The sequence below is a fragment of the Lontra canadensis genome, unplaced genomic scaffold (genome assembly GCF_010015895.1).
Source record: "Lontra canadensis isolate GAN:19392208 unplaced genomic scaffold, GSC_riverotter_1.0 scaffold16, whole genome shotgun sequence".
In the NCBI taxonomy this organism is placed as follows: Eukaryota; Metazoa; Chordata; class Mammalia; order Carnivora; family Mustelidae; genus Lontra; species Lontra canadensis.
The window spans coordinates 5062540-5083085 of record NW_022631010.1 but is presented as its reverse complement, the minus strand read 5'-3'; the positions used below and the strand labels follow the sequence as shown (position 1 = coordinate 5083085).

The window sequence follows — 20546 nt, the reverse complement described above, 5'->3', positions numbered from 1 at the left end:
TCCTTTGAGAGAGATGGGTTACTTTCCTTTCACAGGAGCCAATTAATTGCAGGAAGCCAGCACTGAGCTGAGGAACTCTTTCATTGTCAGACTGTAGGAAACAGCCTTTTAATCCACCTCATTAGAGCAGTGGGGTTTTTTTTTCCCCTCCTTTCTAGGCCCAGAGTTTCTCTTCAAAGGACTTTTTTGGGGCTTTCTCTTCCCTCTGTGTCTTGCTTTCCCACTCCTTTAAGAAAGAGTAACTGGATTCCTGCCGTGCGCCACACTGGGCTCAGTACTGGGGAGGGAAACAGGCAAACAAAAACAGCACAGAGGAAATCCAATCCTAGAGAATGTAGAAGACCTTGCTCACAGAGGTGCTTAGTAAACATTAGCAGAATGAATGATGAATAGGTGACTATGCAGTTCTGGGGTCTAGAGAAGGGAGGTTTGATTAATTCCATGAGTGTGTGTGGGTGTGGGGATTTGGGGGGAAAGCTTAGAACTGAAGGAACAGGAGTTCACCAGATGAACAAAGGGGAGGGAGAAGACGTGAATGGCATTCAAGACAGAGGGACAGGAACCTGAAAAGGCAGGGAGGCATGAACTAGGAGTGTGAGTTCTAGTGTCAGCAGGCAGGCTGGAATGAATGAAATGCAGGATGAAGTGTGGAAAAGCGAGGAGGTGTGACTCCAGATGGTAGCAGGAGTCAGGTCATGGACATCTGAATGCCAAGTTGAAGTTTAGAGATTTATCCTGAGAACAAGAGCTCCGTAGGGCTTCAAGAGCAGGAGCTGAGGTTAACTCCCAGATTTCTGGCTCAGACCAGGAGGTGGACTTGGTAGGACAGATGAAGAGGGGCAGCAATGCTAGGAAAAAAGGAGCTCAGTTTGAATAACCTGGGAGGTAGTAAAGATCTGGAGGGCAGCTGGACCCTTGGGTCTGGGCCTCCCTATGCCTGCAGTAGCACATTCCGCACCCACTTCCTTGACCCCCCCCCTCCTTCCTACAAAAGCCTTTCCTGGTTGCCTTAGCCTTTTGTTGCCTTTTGCTTTAGCCTGCACCCCCTAAGCCAAACTGCCTGAATTCCTTTTAAGAGCAGTGGGTCTGATTCTAATGTGGGAAGTGATCTGCCTGGCCAAGCACAAAACCCCTACTCTGGGGGGCAGGGCTCAATCACTCAGCTACTCTGGGTGGGATCCCGGGGTGAACGTGCATAGAGTGGGGGCGGGGCACTTGCAGCTAAGCACCTGGTCAGAAGTCGGAGCCAGGCAAAAATACCTGGTGGGAGGGTCAGTGATGTCCCAACGGACAGGAAATACTCGGGAACTGAAAGCGCTTAAGCCTTAGCGGGTGAGGGGGCTTCTATTCCAGCAACAGACTGCGGGGAGAGCAGGCATGTCTATACTCTCCTTTCCTCCCACAACTGCCTTAGAAACTGAATCTTATCAGCCCTCAGGGAACGGATCACCTGCACCCTCCCTCCTCTGGAAGCCGTAAATGGTCCTCTGGAGTCAGGGACGTGGGGGGACACTCGCCCCTTTAAAGCTCGATTTGCTGCGCGCGGCCTCCAGTCGGGTAAAGAGGGGACAAGGGGCCCGATCGAGCCTTCCCATCCCTTACTCTGATGCTTTACCTGACTTTTTTTTGTGGGTGCCGGCGCCAGCCACGGGCACCTGGAGAACGCGAGAGGCCGGGGGGATTCTAGCAATCCAGTTACCAATCCAGTCCGCGAAGAAGTCGCCATTTTTCACCCTGCTGCCGCAGGGCAACCTGGGAGCCACCGCTAGCGGCGCGCTGGCCTGGGTGGGTGGGACGCATGCGTTCTAGATGCCGCAGCGCGCCCTAGCGCCCTCGTGGAAACTCTGCGCAGGCGTCGTAGCCCCGAGCAACTGGAAGACGTCGCTTCCTGCCGGGTTAGGAGCTAAGGGTACCTCAGAGTGGGAGAAGTTTGGAGAGTTTGAGCGGTGCGACGGATTTGGAAACTGAGGCCTGGGGTGAAGAACAGGCTGTATCGACTCGTGGGGCTTTCCTCAGCTCCTCATGCATGGACTTTGTGCCTGCTTGCGCAAAGCGAGAAGGTTGAGGCTGAGGGAGAAAGCAAGTTTGTCCCGAATGGTGGTTCCCAGTGGGTAAACCAGCCTGATGCTGGGTCGTTATTATTAATGCGAAACACTAGCAATGAAAGTAATTTATAGTAGGAGAACACGCTCTTCACTTTGCAAAAGCCGAAACAGGATTACACCAGATCGTGTTTGTACCTAACTCAAAACGAGTACGTTTGGAATTAAGAGAAGACAGTATTCAACTGAACTCTGCCACAGTTTGTATTTGACGTCTCCAAAGGCCAAGTGTTTGTGTACAGGTGTGGAATTAGTATGACAGCCAGGTACACGTGGGCGTGTTCTGGTGAGAAGTGTTGACACTGATTTCCCAAAATGGCGAACAAAACAAAGCATAACCTCCCTTGGTTAACCTGGTATTTGCATGTCTGGATAACATACTGCATATTAAAACCAGGAAGTACTGTAGTTGTATATAAAACGGTACAAGCAGGCTTTATGCCCACATGAAGGTTTGGGAGGACAGTTTGTTGCAGTGACCGCTCTGCACGTTCCAGGAAGTCCAGATCTCTGTTAGCTCTTTCCTAAATGTTACTGATGTCCCCTCAGTCTCATGACACCCAAAAATACCCACAGAAATTTCTAGTCTGTTCTTGGAAAACTACTGATTTACTCAACTTTTTTTTTTTTTTTTGCCACCATGCATGCCTGCCATTGTGGGGAGGCGTAGAGTGTGGTGAACGGGACACAGCCCCTGCCTGCCCTTGTGAGGTGAGGGATCCGGTATAACAAAATACCCAGATGTCAATAATGTGATATGATAAATAGCTAGACAGTAGAGAGCACAAGTCAGGGTTAGGAATGCAAGAAGACCCAACCAACTAGCAGGGGGGGCGTCCCACAGCCTGAAAAAGGCAACCCAAGAAATAGCATTTGAGCTAAACCTTCAAAGAGTGCCCCACAGGGAGGGGTGGTGTGCCAGAAGCAGATGGCCCAGGTGACTAGTCCTTGGTGCACAGATGGATGATTGAACGAGGCACTAAGCATATTTGTTAACTGGGAGCCATTCCCCACTAAATCATAAATGTTAAAAGGCAGGGGAATGCCTACTTCCTAATGCTACCCAGAGCCCGAAACTGAGTGGAGACTCACAGAAGGTGAAGGTGGTGAAGCTTCCAGATACAGAGAAAGTGTTGTGTGGTCCTGGCCTGGGAGTGATTTCTAGGAAGTGGATCTCTGGTTTTGCTCTCCCAGAGGGCAGCCACTAAAAATACAACTGCTGTGCTGCTTCAGTGGTAGAAAAAGCAGGGCAGAGCTGACCTCTTATTTTCACATATACTCCTCATGCATCATCCTCGTAACAAGGATTATTTTTGGCGGTTGGTACCTGCTGAGGACTGTCCCAAGAGAAAAATCTCCCAGAATGTGTGCACAGTGGGGAAAGTCACGGGCAAAGAAAGAGGTCTACTCTCCCTGCTGGTCTAAAGGAAGTCAGAGCCAGTCTCCCTCTCCCCCTGGGACAACCTCTGCCCTCTTGAGGTGATAATTTCTGCCGCAAAGACCAGACTAGGGCAAGGATCTGGAGCTGCCTGCTTCCGGGAGCCAAGCAGGTGATGTAAATTTCTGGCCAGGTACTTTGGAACCAGGAAAGCACAGGCAGCCCCATCGAAGAGACTGGCTGCAGCTCAGCCTGGACTGGGTGTCGCTGTGCATGATTCCTGCTCTTGCAGTGCCAAATATTTTGACTTTTTTTTCAATACAAGTTAGAAGTGAAGAATTTTTTTTGTTCCCAGGCTTTAAAATACTGGCACTAATTCAAATTTGAGAAAACAAAAAACAAGACTTAGAGGTGAGTGAAATACATTGGGAACTCTGGTCCTTGTTTCCATCCTGGGAAGGTGGAAGGACATCAGAGCAGGTGTACACAATAAAGGGGTCCCTAGGGTGGTCACAGGGAACTGACCAGACTGCACCAGGGGTGATGGGACTCCAGCCCTGCCCCGGTACAGATCCTCTGGGTATCACCCCTGAGTGGCCCACAGGGGCTAAGGTCATCTTTATCCATCATTGTTCCTTCTCTTTCCTCTGCATCTGCTGCCTTGATACCACCCCTCTACCCATGTACACCATTCCTTCTAACTTGCTATCAAGTTCCTCCTCACTCACATCCCACCCCTAGCCCCCACGCTGTGTGCAGACCTCCATCATCTTCCCGCCCCTCCCCAGGCACTACAACATCCTCCAAAGGATCTTGCCTCCTCTCTTGTTCTCCAGATGGCAGCCAATAAGCCCTTCTGCAGGAGCCTGCGATGTCTTACCAATCCTTAGAGCCCCCAGGGGCTCCCCTCTGCTCTCAGTGTCTAGCTCACTTTCCCTAAAGTGGCCCGCACAGACTTCTGATTCCTCCAGAGATTGGAACTGGTGGCTCACAGGCCAAATGCAGACAGGTTTTATTTGACCTTACAGAATACTTCATACTTTCAAATTAGTGGACTACATGCAAAACCTAAGACAAGGAATTTAACAAGACCAGAGCTTTGCAAGAAGAGTGGAAGCCTAGGTTAAGATCAAGGCTGGAAATGGGCAGTATACAGTAGGAGCTCAAATACCCAGAAGTGAACAGGGGTGTGGGAGCTGGGGGAGGGGTTCTAAATGTCCTGCCGCTTCTCTGTTGTAATGAAGACCCCACCTACTTAACACCGGACTGACTTCTGTGTAGTTGGGGGATGATGCTGGACACACCCCTAACAAAGGCCGGGTATGCAGCAGATATTCACTATAAACCTGCTGGATTTGGGTCTTGAGTGACCAGAACTTTTAAGCCTGTTTGAACTTTGAAAAAATTTTTTAAGATTTTACTTATTTGAGAGAGAGAGAGAACACAAGCACGGGGAGCAGCAGGCAGAGGGAGAAGCAGTACCCCTCTCCCCACCCCCCATGGCTGAGCAGGGAGCCTGATGAGGGACTCAGTCCCAGGACCCTGGGATCATGATCTGAGCCAAAGGCAGACACTTAATCAGCTGAGCCACCCAGGCATCCCTCCATCTGGCCTTTGAAACATGGCAGAGAAGGACTTGATCTCTAGCTCTGCTCTTCCCAGCCAGCATGTCCTGGGTGGTCCCCTGGGTCCATGGTCTAAAGCCCAGAGTCAGCTGAACAGATGGGATGGAATTTTGCAAGGGTGGAGATGATGGGCTTGGGAATAAATCAGACTTGGGTTCAAACTCCACTCCCCCATCTCCAAAATGCAAAGGATACCTTCCTGATTTCTCTCTCATCCCGAGAGTCCTGAGTGGCACACATGGTGGGGGGAGGGAGACATCCACACTTCCTCTCACCCCTCACCCCTCCTCACCCTCTGTGCCTTGTAGGTGTTCCAAGGAGGCGCCATGTCCACCCTGTACCCATCTCTGGAGGACCTGAAGATGGACCAAGCTATTCAGGTAAGCCACTAGGCGTGTGTGAGCCTAGGTCCCCTCGTGGGGCCTTTGTGATTGCCCCAGGGTAAGTAAGGGAGGCTTGTCTTGGAAGGTGCTGGGTGCTGGGTCCCTGGGCATGCAGGTCACCCCTGCAGGACCTGCTGGTGGACAGACATCCAGAGGCTAAGGCAGTGGAGTTAGAGCAGGAATGGTGAAGCCCAACAGCTGCAGACGGGCCTCTCGCGCGTCCTAGAGCTTCCTCCATCCCAGTGCAGGTAGACTCCACTGTAGACAGGCTTCCAGAGTAAGTCCCATGGGCATGGCCTTTGGCCTGCTCATCCCCAGAAGCTCCTTCTTCGTTCCATCCATCTGTGGTTCCAGTGGGTTTTGAGAATTTGGGACTTTTTGACCGAGAATTTCACTGGGAGGTAGGCCTCAGTGTTCTGGCTGCCTCAGGTAGTAAGTGGGTCATGACATTTGGTGGGTTGTAGGCTATGGGCAGAACCTTCCCCAGAAACGTGGACATGTACAGAGACCACATTTACACCTCCAGTGTTCATGGATACCCCACCTTAGGCCCGCCAGCATAACTAAGGCCCTGACTCCCAGCCTCAGGGAGCCCCAGGCTCCAAGGGTTCTGGGGGTCCTGGGCACAGCTGACCAGCACTCCACTACTCCCCAGGCCCAGGCCAGAGCTGCATCCAGGATGCCCGCCCTGCCAGTCTCCCAGTCTTCAGGTGAGTGAGCCAGCGGGGGTGGGGTGCTCCTGACAGATAGTGACCTCCTGTGGCCACTTCCAAGCACTGTCTCTTGCCTGCCCCTGTGCTGTGGGCTTCCCGAACATTTTACCCTCAGCAGAACCCTTTGAGAGGCACCCTGAGAAAACTGGCTTAGTAAGAGCACTAAGTCCCCTGATCTGGAGCTACCTTCTGAGGCCAAGTGAGGAAACCAAGATGTTTGTGGTGGTCCCTCGAGTTGCTGGTGGCAGTCTGGATTCAGGTCCTGCGGCAGCTAACTTGACCTCAGACCCACTCTTTCCCTCCTTGCCATGCAGTTTCCTGGGAGCCGCCCTGGGGTCAGACACCGGCCTCCTACAGCCCATGCGGTTCCCCAGCCCCTGGATTTCCTAGGAGCCAGAGCCTCATGACCCCAGCACCGGCCCTGGGCTTGGTGTCAGATGTCTGCCTGGTGCCAAATAAAGTCTGTGGCGTTGAACACCAAAGTGGCACAGGAGGGATTCTGTGTACCAGGCTGCTCCTGGGGAGACCCCTGCCCCTCAGCCCTTCTGAAGAGAGAACCCCCATCACCAGCGAGGGTTCCCTTGCATTCTCAGGAGTAAACAACACCCCCAGGCCCTGTTTCCTGATACAGATGAGTGAGCACATGGGAGCCAGGCAGGTGTGGCCAAGGTCACACCCCTGAATAACACCTTTCCTCTCCCTTCCATTCCCTTCCTGTCAGTTTTGTACCCAAGCCTGGCAGAATTGGAAAATTACATGGGTCTTTCCCTCTCCAGCCAAGAAGTCCAGCAGAACCTGCTTCAGATTCCAGAAGGTGCTACCGTAGGTATTTGTCTCTTGCCTAATGTGGGCACAGAATGTGCCAACTCCCCCTCCCTCTTGGTGTTGCCATATGAACAGACTGGACTCTCCTCTTCCCCAGCATGTCTGGGCTGTTTCTTGATGGCGCTTTTCATTTTGAGCCATCATTAAAAGGGCTGGGGTTTCCTGCAGACTTGGGCCACGGAGGACCCTGCCTGCTCTTTGGCCTCTGGCTTCAGACAGCTGGATGCGAAGGGAAAGCTTTAAACCCGACCTAAGCCTGGAGGCTTCTAACGAAGGAGCTGCCCATGCCTTGACAACTGTTGCATGGACGGCAGAGCTGAGGCAGGGAGCAACTTGCCACCCAGCTCTGATCCCCGGGTGAAACAACCGTGCTTGCTTGACTCCGGCTCTCCAGAGTTCAGGGCAGCAAAAGAAATGTTCCCTCCTGAAAAGATGTTCGTTTAGAGCCCCCATCCCCACTCAAACCCCCTGCCTCCAGCATCTCCTTGGGCCGTTGGTCAGTGGGCTGGTTGGCCATCCTGTCCCCACGAGGGTGAACATCGGTGGCAGAACCCAGCTGCAGGGTCTCATGAAGTGAGGCAGGCGAGGATGAGAACTGCCTCAGCCATGGGCCAATGAGGGGCTCACAGGAGAAAGTCAACCAGGATAGGGACGTGTGGGGCCCTGGGGTGCTGGTCCACAGTGACCCCGCCCCATAGTCATGCTGTGAAATACAGACAAGAAGCCAAGAAAGTCATGTGGTACATACCTCACTCAGAAGCCTTTGACTGAATCCCTTGTTCCAATAATGAGGACATGAGTGCCTTTCACCTAAATACTGATAAAAATATGACAGATGAATTCATTTTTATAATTAAAAATGTTATGCTTGGGGCACCTGGGTGGCTCAGTGGGTTAAAGCCTCTGCCTTCGGCTCAGGTCATGATCCCAGGGTCCTGGGATCGAGCCCCACATCGGGCTCTCTGCTCCGCGGGGAGCCTGCTTTCTCCTCTCTCTCTCTGCCTGCCTCTCTGCCTACTTGTGATCTCTATCTGTCAAGTAAATAAATAAAAATCTTTAAAAAAAAATGTTATGCTTAACTTTTTATTTTTAAATAATCATAGATTCATGGGAAGTCGCAAAGATAGTACAGAGAAGAGTACAGAAGACTGTACCCTCACCCAGCTTTCCCAGGGCTTATGGGGGAAGTGGTGGCATAACTGTAGGATAAGGAAAGTGGGCATTTTGTGTTGGTCCAGTGAGTGTCTGTAGTTCTGTGTCACTTTGTCACCACAAAGATAGACCCACGTAGGTACCAGTGCAACCAAGGCATGGATAATTTCGTCACCACAGAGGTGTCCCTCTGGCTGGTCCCTCGTGATCACGTGCACCTTCTCCCCCTGACCTTCCCTAACCCCCTGGCCACCACTAGCCTGTCTTCTGCCTCCGCTGTTGTGTTTCCGAATGTTACCTACATGGGATCATATAGTGTTTTCAGATGGGCTTTCTCCGCTCAGCATAATGCCCTTGAATTTTTTCCAGATTGTTCACTATATTAGTAGCTCATCCCATTTTCTATATTTATTTGTTATTTGTTTATTTTTGTTTCATTTTATTTTAATTGCAGTATAGTTAACTACAGTGTGATGTTAGTTCAATACAATGCAGTGATCCGCGCTTGCATACATCACCCAGAGCTCGTCGAGGCACGTGTGTGCTTGGTCTCCCTCACCTGTTCTCCCCACCTCCCGCCCCCTCCCCTAGCTCATCCCATTGTGTTATTAATATTCCATGGTATGGATGTACAGAGGTCTGTTTAACCCATTGAGGGTCATTTTAGTTGTTTCCAGTTGGGGCCATTACAAACTAAGTTATTATGGGCCTTTGTGTACAGTTTTTTTGTACTGACATAAGTTTTCATTTCTCCGGGATAAATGTCCAGGAGTGCAGTTGCTAGGTTGTAAGATAAATGCATGTTTTAAATTTTTAAAAGATACTGGCAAACTCTTTTAAGAGTGGCTCTACCATGTTATTTTCCTGCCGCAACACCTGCGGCTCCAGTTCCTCCCCATCCTTGCCAGCTTCTCTTTAACGTTTGCCGTTGTGATGGGTGCGGAGTGACGTCTCTTCACGGGCTGAGCCTGCATTTCCCCAGTGGCTGGTGATGCTCAGCGTCCTGTCATGTGCTGTTTGCTGGCTGTAAATTCTCCTCAGTAAAATGCTCTTCATACGTTTTGTTCATTTTCTCAATGGATAGTTTTTTTTTAAGTCAAGTTTTTTTTTTTTTAAGATTTTATTTATTTATGACAGAGAGAAGGAACACAAGCAGGGGGAGCTGGAGAAGGAGAAGCATGCTTCCCGCTGAGCAGGGAGCCTGATGTGGGACTCGATTCCAGGACCCTAGGATCATGACCTGAGCTGAAGGCAGATGCTTAATGACTAAGCCACCCAGAGCCCCTTAAGTCAAGTTTTTAGAGTTCTTTATTCTAGAGTCCTTAGATAAGTTGCTTGTAAAAATTTTCTCCCAAGTGTGAGCAAAATTTTTAGTTGGGATGAGGTTCAATTCATGGATCTTTTTCTTTTGTGGATGGAGCTTTGCTGGCCTGTCTAAAGACATTTACACCGAGCCTCAGATCCTGAAGATTTTCTCCCTTATTTTCATCTAAAACCATTATAGTTCTATGTTTTATATATTTTGAAAGATTTTATTTATTTTAGAGAGAGAGACACAGAGCAAGGAGGGGGAGAACAGAGGGGGAGGGAGAGAATCTCCAGCCAACCCCATTGCAGGTCTTGATTCCAGGACCCTGAGATCATGACCTGAGTCAAAACAGAGTCACATGTTTAACTGACTGAGCCATGCAGGCACCCCAGGTTTTACATGTACATTTATGACGAGGGGCGCCTGGGTGGCTCAGTTAAGCGTCTGCCTTTGGCTCAGGTTGTGATCCCAGGGTCCTGGGATTGAGTCCCACATTGGGCTCCCTGCTCAGTGGGGAACCTGCTTCTCCTTCTGCCTGCCGCTCCCCCTGCTTTTGCTCTCTCTCTCTTGCTCTGCCAAGTAAATAAATAAAATTTGAAAAAAAAAATTGTGATGAAGTTTGAGTTAATTTTTGCATAGGGTGAAGCTTAGGGTCAAGTTTCATATTTTTATCTGTGGATGTTCAACTGCTCCCATGCCCTTAGTCAAAAAGACTATTTCTTTTCCATCGAACTGCTCTGGTACTTCTATTAAAAAGCAGTTGGCCCTACTTTTGTGAGGCTACTTTTGGAGTCTTTGTCCTATTCCATTGATCCATGTGTCTGTCTCCCCACTGTTACCAAACTGTAGCTAACTAATAAGTCTTTAAATTTGGTGGAGTGATTCCTCCTGCTTTATTCTTTTTGTCAAAAAATAGCTTTAGTTAGTCTAGTTTCTTTGTCTTTTCATATAAAGTTTAGATTAACCTTGCCTACATCTACAAAACATCTTGTGAAGATTTTGACAGAAATTGCATTTAATCTTTTATTTTTTATTTTTTTTAAAGATTTTATTTATTTATTTGACAGAGATCTCAAGTGGCAGAGAGGCAGGCAGAGAGAGAGGGGAAAGCAGGCTCCCCACTGAGCAGAGAGCCCGACGTGGGGCTCAATCCCAGGACCCTGAGATCATGACCTGAGCCGAAGGTAGAGACTTAACCTACTGAGCCACCCAGGCTCCCCTACATTTAATCTTCATATCAGTTTGAGGACAGTTGAGGGTTTCACTATGTTTTTCTAATCCATGAATAGAAAATACCTTTCCATTTATTTAGATCTTCTCTGATATCTTTTATCAGTCATTTTTTGTTTTTTGTTTTCAGTATACAATTCCTATGGTTTTTAAGACCTACTCCTATTTTTTATTTTTGAGTGATTATAGTTGGTAGTGTACTTTTTTTTCAGATTAATTAGTATATATTTTTTCTCTTGAAAACTGTATATAATAATTTTGGTTTTTTTATTTTATTTTTTATAAACATATATTTTTTTCCCCAGGGGTACAGGTCTGTGAATCGCCAGGTTTACACACTTCACAGCACTCACCATAGCACATGCTCTTCCCAATGTCCATAACCCCACCCCCCCTCCGAAACCCCCTCCCCCCAGCAACCCTCAGTTTGTTTTGTGAGATTAAGAGTCACTTATGGTTTATCTCCCTCCCAATCCCATCTTGCTTCATTTACTCTTCTCCTACCCCCTTAACCCTCCATGTTGAATCTCCTCTCCCTCATATCAGGGAGATCATATGATAGTTGTCTTTCTCCGATTGACTTATTTCGCTAAGCATGATACCCTCTAGTTCCATCCATGTCGTAGCAAATGGCAAGATTTCATTTCTTTTGATGGCTGCATAGTATTCCATTGTGTATATATACCACATCTTCTTTAACCATTCGTCTGTTGATGGACATCTAGGTTCTTTCCATAGTTTGGCTATTGTAGACATTGCTGCGATAAACATTCGGGTGCACGTGCCCCTTCGGATCACTACGTTTGTATCTTTAGGGTAAATACCCAGCAGTGCAATTGCTGGGTCATAGGGTAGTTCTATTTTCAACATTTTGAGGAACCTCCATGCTGTTTTCCAGAGTGGTTGCACCAACTTGCATTCCCACCAACAGTGTAGGAGGGTTCCCCTTTCTCCGCATCCTTGCCAGCATCTGTCATTTCCTGACTTGTTAATTTTAGCCATTCTGACTGGTGTGAGGTGGTATCTCATTGTGGTTTTGATTTGTATTTCCCTGATGCCGAGTGATATGGAGCACTTTTTCATGTGTCTGTTGGCCATCTGGATGTCTTCTTTGCAGAAATGTCTGTTTATGTCTTCTGCCCATTTCTTGATTGGATTATTTGTTCTTTGGGTGTTGAGTTTGCTAAGTTCTTTATAGATTCTGGACACTAGCCCTTTATCTGATATGTCGTTTGCAAATATCTTCTCCCATTCTGTCAGTTGTCTTTTGGTTTTGTTAACTGTTTCCTTTGCTGTGCAAAAGCTTTTGATCTTGATGAAATCCCAATAGTTCATTTTTGCCCTTGCTTCCCTTGCCTTTGGCGATGTTCCTAGGAAGATGTTGCTGCAGCTGAGGTCAAAGAGGTTGCTGCCTGTGTTCTCCTCAAGGATTTTGATGGATTCCTTTCTCGCATTGAGGTCCTTCATCCATTTTGAGTCTATTTTCGTGTGTGGTGTAAGGAAATGATCCAATTTCATTTTTCTGCATGTGGCTATCCAATTTTCCCAACACCATTTATTGAAGAGGCTGTCTTTTTTCCATTGGACATTCTTTCCTGCTTTGTCGAAGATTAGTTGACCATAGAGTTGAGGGTCTATTTCTGGGCTCTCTATTCTGTTCCATTGATCTATGTGTCTGTTTTTGTGCCAGTACCATGCTGTCTTGATGATGACAGCTTTGTAATAGAGCTTGAAGTCCAGAATTGTGACGCCACCAACTTTGGCTTTCTTTTTCAATATTCCTTTGGCTATTCGCGGTCTTTTCTGGTTCCATATAAATTTTAGGATTATTTGTTCCATTTCTTTGAAAAAAAAATGGATGGTACTTTGATAGGAATTGCATTAAATGTGTAGATTGCTTTAGGTAGCATAGACATTTTCACAATATTTATTCTTCCAATCCAGGAGCATGGAACATTTTTCCATTTCTTTGTGTCTTCCTCAATTTCTTTCATGAGTACTTTATAGTTTTCTGTGTATAGATTCTTAGTCTCTGGTTAGGTTTATTCCTAGGTATCTTATAGTTTTGGGTGCAATTGTAAATGGGATTGACTCCTTAATTTCTCTTTCTTCTGTCTCGTTGTTGGTGTAGAGAAATGCGACTGATTTCTGTGCATTGATTTTATATCCTGACACTTTACTGAATTCCTGTACAAGTTCTAGCAGTTTTGGAGTGGAGTCTTTTGGGTTTTCCACATATAGTATCATATCATCTGCGAAGAATGATAGTTTGACTTCTTCTTTGCCGATTTGGATGCCTTTAATTTCTTTTTGTTGTCTGATTGCTGAGGCTAGGACTTCTAGTACTATGTTGAATAGCAGTGGTGATAACGGACATCCCTGCCGTGTTCCTGACCTTAGAGGAAAAGCTTTCAGTTTTTCTCCATTAAGAATGATATTTGCAATGGGTTTTTTATAGATGGCTTTGATAATATTGAGGTATGTGCCCTCTATCCCTACACTTTGAAGAGTTTTGATCAGGAGGGGATGCTGTACTTTGTCAAATGCTTTTTCAGCATCTATTGAGAATATCATATGGTTCCTGTTCTTTCTTTTATTAATGTGTTTTATCACATTGATTGATTTGCGGATGTTGAACCAACCTTGCAGCCCTGGAATAAATCCCACTTGGTCGTGGTGAATAATCCTTTTAATGTACTGTTGAATCCTATTGGCTAGTATTTTGGTGAGAATTTTTGCATCTGTGTTCATCAAGGATATTGGTCTATAGTTCTCTTTTTTGATGGGATCCTTGTCTGGTTTTGGGATCAAGGTGATGCTGGCCTCATAAAATGAGTTTGGAAGTTTTCCTTCCATTTCTATTTTTTGGAACAGTTTCAGGAGAATAGGAATTAGTTCTTCTTTAAATGTTTGGTAGAATTCCCCCGGGAAGCCATCTGGCCCTGGGCTTTTGTTTATTTGGAGATTTTTGATGACTGTTTCAATCTCCTTACTGGTTATGGGTCTGTTCAGGCTTTCTATTTCTTCCTGGTTCAGTTGTGGTAGTTTATATGTCTCTAGGAATGCATCCATTTCTTCCAGATTGTCAAACTTGTTGGCATAGAGTTGCTCATAATATGTTCTTATAATTGTCTGTATTTCATTGGTGTTAGTTGTGATCTCACCTCTTTCATTCATGATTTTATTTATTTGGGTCCTTTCTCTTTTCTTTTTGATAAGTCTGGCCAGGGGTTTATCAATCTTATTAATTCTTTCAAAGAAACAGCTCCTAGTTTCGTTGATTTGTTCTATTGTTTTTTTGGTTTCTATTTCATTGATTTCTGCTCTGATCTTTATGATTTCTCTTCTCCTGCTGGGTTTAGGGTTTCTTTCTTGTTCTTTCTCCAGCTCCTTTAGGTGTAGGGTTAGGTTGTGTACCTGAGACCTTTCTTGTTTCTTGAGAAAGGCTTGTACCGCTATGTATTTTCCTCTCAGGACTGCCTTTGATGTGTCCCACAGATTTTGAACCATTGTATTTTCATTATCATTTGTTTCCATGAATTTTTTCAATTCTTCTTTAATTTCCTGATTGACCCATTCATTCTTTAGAAGGATGCTGTTTAGTCTCCATGTATTTGGGTTCTTTCCAAATTTCCTCTTGTGATTGAGTTCTAGCTTCAGAGCATTGTGGTCTGAAAATATGCAGGGAATGTCCCAGTCTTTTGATACCGGTTGAGACCTGATTTAGGACCGAGGATGTGATCTATTCTGGAGAATGTTCCATGTGCACTAGAGAAGAATGTGTATTCTGTTGCTTTGGGATGAAATGTTCTGAATATATCTGTGATATCCATCTGGTCCAGTGTGTCATTTAAGGCCTTTATTTCCTTGTTGATCTTTTGCTTGGATGATCTGTCCATTTCAGTGAGGGGAGTGTTAAAGTCCCCTCATTATTGTATTATTGTCGATGTGTTTGATTTTGTTATTAATTGGTTTATATAGTTGGCTGCTCCCACGTTAGGGGCATAGATATTTACAATTGTTAGATCTTCTTGTTGGACAGACCCTTTGAGTATGATATAGTGTCCTTCCTCATCTCTTATTATAGTCTTTGGCTTAAAATCTAATTGTTCTGATATAAGGATTGCCACTCCTCCTTCCTTCTGATGTCCATTAGCATGGTAAATTCTTTTCCACCCCCTCACTTTAAATCTGAAGGTGTCTTCGGGTTTAAAATGAGTTTCTTGTAGGCAACATATAGATGGGCTTTGTTTTTTTAACCATTCTGATACCCTGTGTCTTTTGATTGGTGCATTTAGCCCATTAACATTCAGGGTAACTATTGAGAGATATGAATTTAGTGCCATTGTATTGCCTGTAAGGTGACTGTTATTGTATATTGTTTCTGTTCCTTTCTGATCTACTACTTTTAGGCTCTCTCTTTGCTTAGAGGACCCCTTTCAATATTTCCTGTAGAGCTGGCTTGATGTTTGCAAATTCTTTCAGTTTTTGTTTGTCCTGGAAGCTTTTAATCTCTCTTTCTATTTTCAATGATAGCCTAGCTGGATATAGTATTCTTGGCTGCATGTTTTTCTCGTTTAGTACTCTGAATATATCATGCCAGCTCTTTCTGGCCTGCCAGGTCTCTGTGGATAAGTCTGCTGCCAATCTAATATTTTTACCATTGTATGTTACAGACTTCTTCTCCCGGGCTGCTTTCAGGATTTTCTCTTTGTCACTAAGACTTGTAAATTTTACTATTAGGTGGCGGGGTGTGGACCTATTCTTATTGATTTTGAGTGGGGTTCTCTGAACCTCCTGGATTTTGATGCTTGTTCCCTTTGCCATATTGGGGAAATTCTCTCCAATAATTCTCTCCAATATACCTTCTGCTCCCCTCTCTCTTTCTTCTTCTTCTGGAATCCCAATTATTCTAATGTTGTCTCATCTTATGGTGTCACTTATCTCTCGAATTCTGCCCTCATGGTCCAGTAGCTGTTTGTCCCTCTTTTGCTCAGCTTCTTTATTCTCTGTCATTTGGTCTTCTATATCACTAATTCTTTCTTCTGCCTCATTTATCCTAGCAGTGAGAGCCTCCATTTTTGATTGCACCTCATTAATAGCTTTTTTTATTTCAACTTGATTAGATTTTAGTTCTTTTATTTCTCCAGAAAGGGCTTTTATATCTCCCGAGAGGGTTTCTCTAATATCTTCCATGCCTTTTTCGAGCCCAGCTAGAACCTTGAGAATCGTCATTCTGAACTCTAGATCTGACATATTACCAATGTCTGTATTGATTAGGTCCCTAGCCTTTGGTACTGCCTCTTGTTCTTTTTTTTGTGATGAATTTTTCTGCCTTGTCATTTTGTCCAGATAAGAGTATATGAAGGAACAAGTAAAATACTAAAAGGGTGGCAACAACCCCAGGAAAATATGCTTTAGCCAAATCAGAAGAGATCCCAAATCGTTGGGGGGGGGGGGAAGAGGATAAAAAGAAGTTCAGAAAGAAAAAAAAAAAGAAAAAAGAAAAAGGAAACAAATAAAAAAAGAAAACCAATAATGAAAAAATATAAAAAGGAAAAAATATATATATATTAGATAAACTAGTTAAAAAACATTAAAAAAGAAAAGGGTAAAAGTTAAAAAAATTTAGCAGAAGAAGAGAAAAAAAATTGAAAAAGAAAAAAAATTAAATTAACTGCAAGGCTAAAGAATCATGGGGAGAAAGCCATGAGTTCCGTGCTTTGCTTTCTCCTCCTCTGGAATTCCGCTGCTCTCCTTGGTATTGAAACTGCACTCCTTGTAAGTGAACTTGGTCCTGGCTGGGTTTCTTGTTGATCTTCTGGGGGAGGGGCCTGTTGTAGTGATTCTCAAGTGTCTCTGCCCCAGGCGGAGTTGCACCGCCCTTACCAGGGGCCAGGCTGAGTGATCTGCTCGGGTTTGCTTTCGGGAGCTTTTGTTCCCTGCGCGCTTTCCGTAGAGTTCCGGAGGCCGGGAATGAAGATGGCGGCCTCCCAGTCTCCGGCCCGGAGGAGCCGAGAGCCCGGGGCCCCACTCCTCAGTGCGCCCTCAGAGAATAGCACCCAATTACTCCTGTCACCCTGGCCTCGGGCCGCGCTCTGAGCTGACCGAGCCTGCGAACGGTTCAAGGTAACCCCGAGCTGAGAGTCACTCCTCAGCTCTCTGTAGCCGGCTTCCCCGTTCTAATACCTGCAAGCTCTGCGACACTCAGACACCCCCGATCCTTCTGTGACCCTGCAGGTCCTGAGGCCACACTGACCCCGCGTGGGCTTCACCCCGGTTAAGCCTCTGGAGCGATGTCCCTCAGCGGAACAGACTTTTAAAAGTCCTGATTTTGTGCTCCGTTGCTCCGCCGCTTGCCGGGAGCCGGCCCCTCCCCCCGCGGTCTATCTTCCCGTTGCTTTGGATTCACTTCTCCGCCAGTCCTACCTTTCAGAAAGTGGTTGATTTTCTGTTTCTAGAATTGCTGTTCTTCTTCTCTTCGATCTCCCGTTGGATTTGTAGGTGTTTGCAATCTTTACATAAGCTATCTAGCTGATCTCCCGCTACCTGAAGTAGTCTCAGCTGCTCCTTCTCCGCCATCTTGACTCCTCCTCCCGGTAGTGTACTTTTAATTTCAGTTTCTATGTGCATGCTATTAGTGTATAAAAAGTAAAGTTGGTTTTTGTGTATTGATCTTGTATCCTGTGACCTTGCTGAACTTGCTTAATAGTTTCAGGAGTTTATAGATTCCTCGGAATTTCCTGTTAGGTTATCACATCATCTTCAAATATTTCTTTTCCAATCCGTATGCCTTTTATTTCCTTTTCGTGCCATATTGCTCTGGCTAGTTATTCCAGTACTGTATTTAATAGTAGTGGTGAGAGTGACATCCTGACTTGTTCTGGGCTTTAGGCGGGGGGAAGGCATTCATTTTTATACTTCTTGCTAACATTTTTTTTTTTCAAGGCAAAAATCAAGTCCTTTGTCCCCCTGATTGCTCCTCATTTGCTGAAAAATTTTGTTGTATTTTTAGTTCGATTTTAAAATGGTCTTCTCCTGATCCCAATGTGCCTTGCAAAATGAAGGTCCCTTTTCCGTATACCCATCCTCTCTCTGCCCTCATTTTCCTGGCCATTTTTTCAGGGGCACAGTCTTTGATGCCCCCTAGTGGCTTCATGGAGTCATGTCCCCTAGCAGCCCCTGCAGAGAAGAGTGTAGTTTGGGGATGGGATAGGGCCCAGGGACTACATTCTTCTTTCTCCATCCTGATGAGGCCCCAGAGGCCAGCTAACCCCACCCTGGTGTCTGCAGACAGTGAGCTCTGGGCCCTCACCGGGCCAGCTGGTGGCACCACTGTCTGGGAACAGCCTTGGCACACGGCGTGCAGAGATCAAGCCTGGGGTACGTGAGATCCACCTGTGCAAGGACGAGCATGGCAAGACAGGGCTGCGGCTGAAGGCCATTGACCAGGTAGGGCTGGGGGTTGGGCAGGAGAGGTGGGGGCTTCCCCCCCACGCATCCGCCACCAGTCTGGGAGGGGGCAAAGTGGGCCTAGTCCACAGTAAGGAAGGTGCAGAGCAGGCGGGGGAGCCGAGGCCTACCAAACCTCAGGCTCAGGTTCCTCCTCTCAACCTCCATCCCCCAAGGTCTCAGGGCTGGTGCTGGTTCTAGCAGCAGGGACCCTCCACCTACCCCCTTCTGGGTTCCTACTGCTCCTTCCCCACTCCCCTCCATCAGAGGGTTGTGGGTTCCAGGCAGCTGTCTGTAGACAGGGGAAGCCAGGGGTGCTAATGCCATCGTAAGAAGCTAGGCAGTCCAAGGACTGGGGGTGTAGCCTCCAGCTAGGGTTGAAAGCCTGACTCAACTGCTCCCTGGCTATGTGGCCTGGAACGTTTCCTCCCCAGGCAAATGCGGTAACCCCTGTCCTGCCTGCACAGAGCTATAGCTCCTAGACCATCAGGAAAACAGCGGCAGGAGGGACCTGGGCTCAGAGTGGGCTGCACAGCTGATGTCAGGGTCCTTCCTCCTCCAGGGGCTCTTTGTGCAGCTGGTGAAGGCCCACAGCCCTGCGTCTCTCCTGGGGCTACGCTTCGGGGATCAGATCCTGCAGGTTGACGGGCGAGACTGTACCGGGTGGAGCACGGACAGAGCCCACCAGGTGCTGAAGAGGGCGTCGGCCGAGAAGATCATCACGGTCGTTCGGGACAGGTGGGTAGCCAGGCTCCCAGCCTCCCTCTCTGCCTCCAGCCACGTCCCTGGCCCAGCTCACTGTCTCTTCCCAGCAGGCCCTTCCAGCGGACCGTCACCCTGCACAAGGACAGCGTGGGCCACATTGGCGCTGTCCTCAAGAAGGGAAAGGTGGTGTCTGTGGTCAAAGGGAGTTCTGCGGCCCACAACGGGCTCCTCACCAACCACGCCGTGTGTGAGCTGAACGGGCAGAACGTCGTTGGGCTGAAGGTAGGCCCGTGGGAGCTGCAGGGGCTGAGAGCTGGCCGCTTGGAGGGAAGGTTCGTGCCCGAGGGCGGGCTGCTGTCCCTCTCCAAGCCTGCTGTGAGGGCTCTCTAAGATGAGGGAGGTAGAGCTCTGAGCACAGGGCCAAGCCCACGGGAAATGCTCAGTACATACAAGCTATTGCCTGGCAGCCAGAGGAGCGGTGGGGTGGGGTGAGGGCGAGCACTGCCAGGACAGGGTGTCCGGGGAGGGGGCTGCTGGCTGCGCAGAAACCTCCCTCCTCCCTCCTCCCTCCCTGGTGATACCGGCTCACATTCCCCATAATAAGAAGATTTTAGACCAGTGGCTGGGTCGTGCACCTGACGGCCCCCACGGCAGGGTAACTTTTCTTGTGCTTTGGGGCCAGAGCCCGCGTGTGACTGACTCCCACACACTGGCCTTTGGGGTGGGGAGCGTGCTCATCTTTACTGCAGAGACCTGACCTGGTCAGGGGCCTTACATTCTTGCTCAAACAAGTCTTCTCCTGGTGTTTGCCTGGGACCCTCACCTGATGGCAGCAGGGTCCTTTAGCCAGGGCCTTGCTGACCCCCCTCCTGCACCCCCCACTGCAGAGGGGCCTCAGAGTCACACCTGGCCGCAGGGTGACTGCTCCCTCACCTCCTCTCCAGGACAAAGAGGTCACAGAGATTCTGGCCATGGCCGGGAATGTTGTCACCTTGACTGTCCTCCCCACCGTGATCTACGAGCACATGGTCAAAAAGTAAGGCTGTCCCCCTCTTGCTTTCCCCCTCACCTCCCCACCTCCCCCCAACAAAGCCAGGAGGGCACACACTGGGTTCAGCGTCCTCCCTTCCCCTTGGCTGATGGCTCCCAGTGTGAGCCCTGAGAGTCTTAGAAATGGAAATGAAGGCCCTGTGGGGGATGCCCTGGCTGGCTGGGAGGAGGGGCACCTCCTGCCAGTTTTGGCGACTGTCCCTGTTGCTGTATCTAGGTTGTCCCCCACCCTGCTGCACCACACCATGGACCACTCTATCCCAGCCGTCTGAAGCCAGGAGAGAGAAGCTCAGCCGTCCTAGCCTCCCACCCTCCTGCAGGAAAGGGCGAGTCCTAGATGCTGGGGGAGGCCGGCTGCCAGGCCAGGGCTGTCCTGAGGGGGCACCTTCCGGTTGGGCAGCCACTGAGGCACAGGCCCCCTCAGGGCCTCCGGCTGGGAGCTGCACAGGGTCCCATAGGCAGTGACTCCCTGTGCCGGTTGAAATGCGGGGCACGTAGGCAGGCTGGCCAAACACTTCTTAAAGTTGCCACTGGGTCCCTTGTAAGATTTTTGCTGCCTCTACCAGCAAAACAGTTTCACATTTTGAGAGAACACAACTTCGTTCTTTGTTAATTTTTTTTT

At 47.9% G+C, this 20546-nt stretch overlaps 1 protein-coding gene across 3 annotated transcripts; it reads left to right on the top strand.

Moving 5' to 3' along the window:
* The first annotated feature begins 1544 nt into the window (after positions 1-1544).
* SDCBP2 (syndecan binding protein 2) lies at positions 1545-20546 on the top strand. Of its 3 annotated transcripts, none has more exons than XM_032859014.1 (9): positions 1545-1557; positions 5414-5485; positions 6144-6198; positions 6923-7023; positions 18011-18169; positions 18732-18907; positions 18985-19156; positions 19819-19910; positions 20142-20546. In XM_032859014.1, the coding sequence occupies exons 2-9, from the start codon at positions 5432-5434 to the stop codon at positions 20194-20196; spliced, it is 864 nt and encodes a 287-aa protein (XP_032714905.1). In that variant the 5' UTR covers positions 1545-1557; positions 5414-5431; the 3' UTR covers positions 20197-20546. The 3 variants fall into 3 exon arrangements, with proteins under 3 accessions (XP_032714905.1, XP_032714903.1, XP_032714904.1); XM_032859012.1 differs by lacking the exon at positions 1545-1557 and adding an exon at positions 2163-2344; XM_032859013.1 differs by lacking the exon at positions 1545-1557 and adding an exon at positions 3569-3652.

What these genes read in the sequence shown, in the direction of transcription:
- SDCBP2 (XM_032859014.1), top strand. Translation starts at nt 5,432, where the DNA reads ATGTCCACCCTGTACCCATCTCTGGAGGACCTGAAGATGGACCAAGCT. An exon ending in GGCTGAAGGCCATTGACCAG is followed by an intron (nt 18,170 to 18,731) that starts GTAGGGCTGGGG and finishes TTCCTCCTCCAG; the next exon opens with GGGCTCTTTGTGCAGCTGGT. An exon ending in AGAACGTCGTTGGGCTGAAG is followed by an intron (nt 19,157 to 19,818) that starts GTAGGCCCGTGG and finishes CCTCCTCTCCAG; the next exon opens with GACAAAGAGGTCACAGAGAT.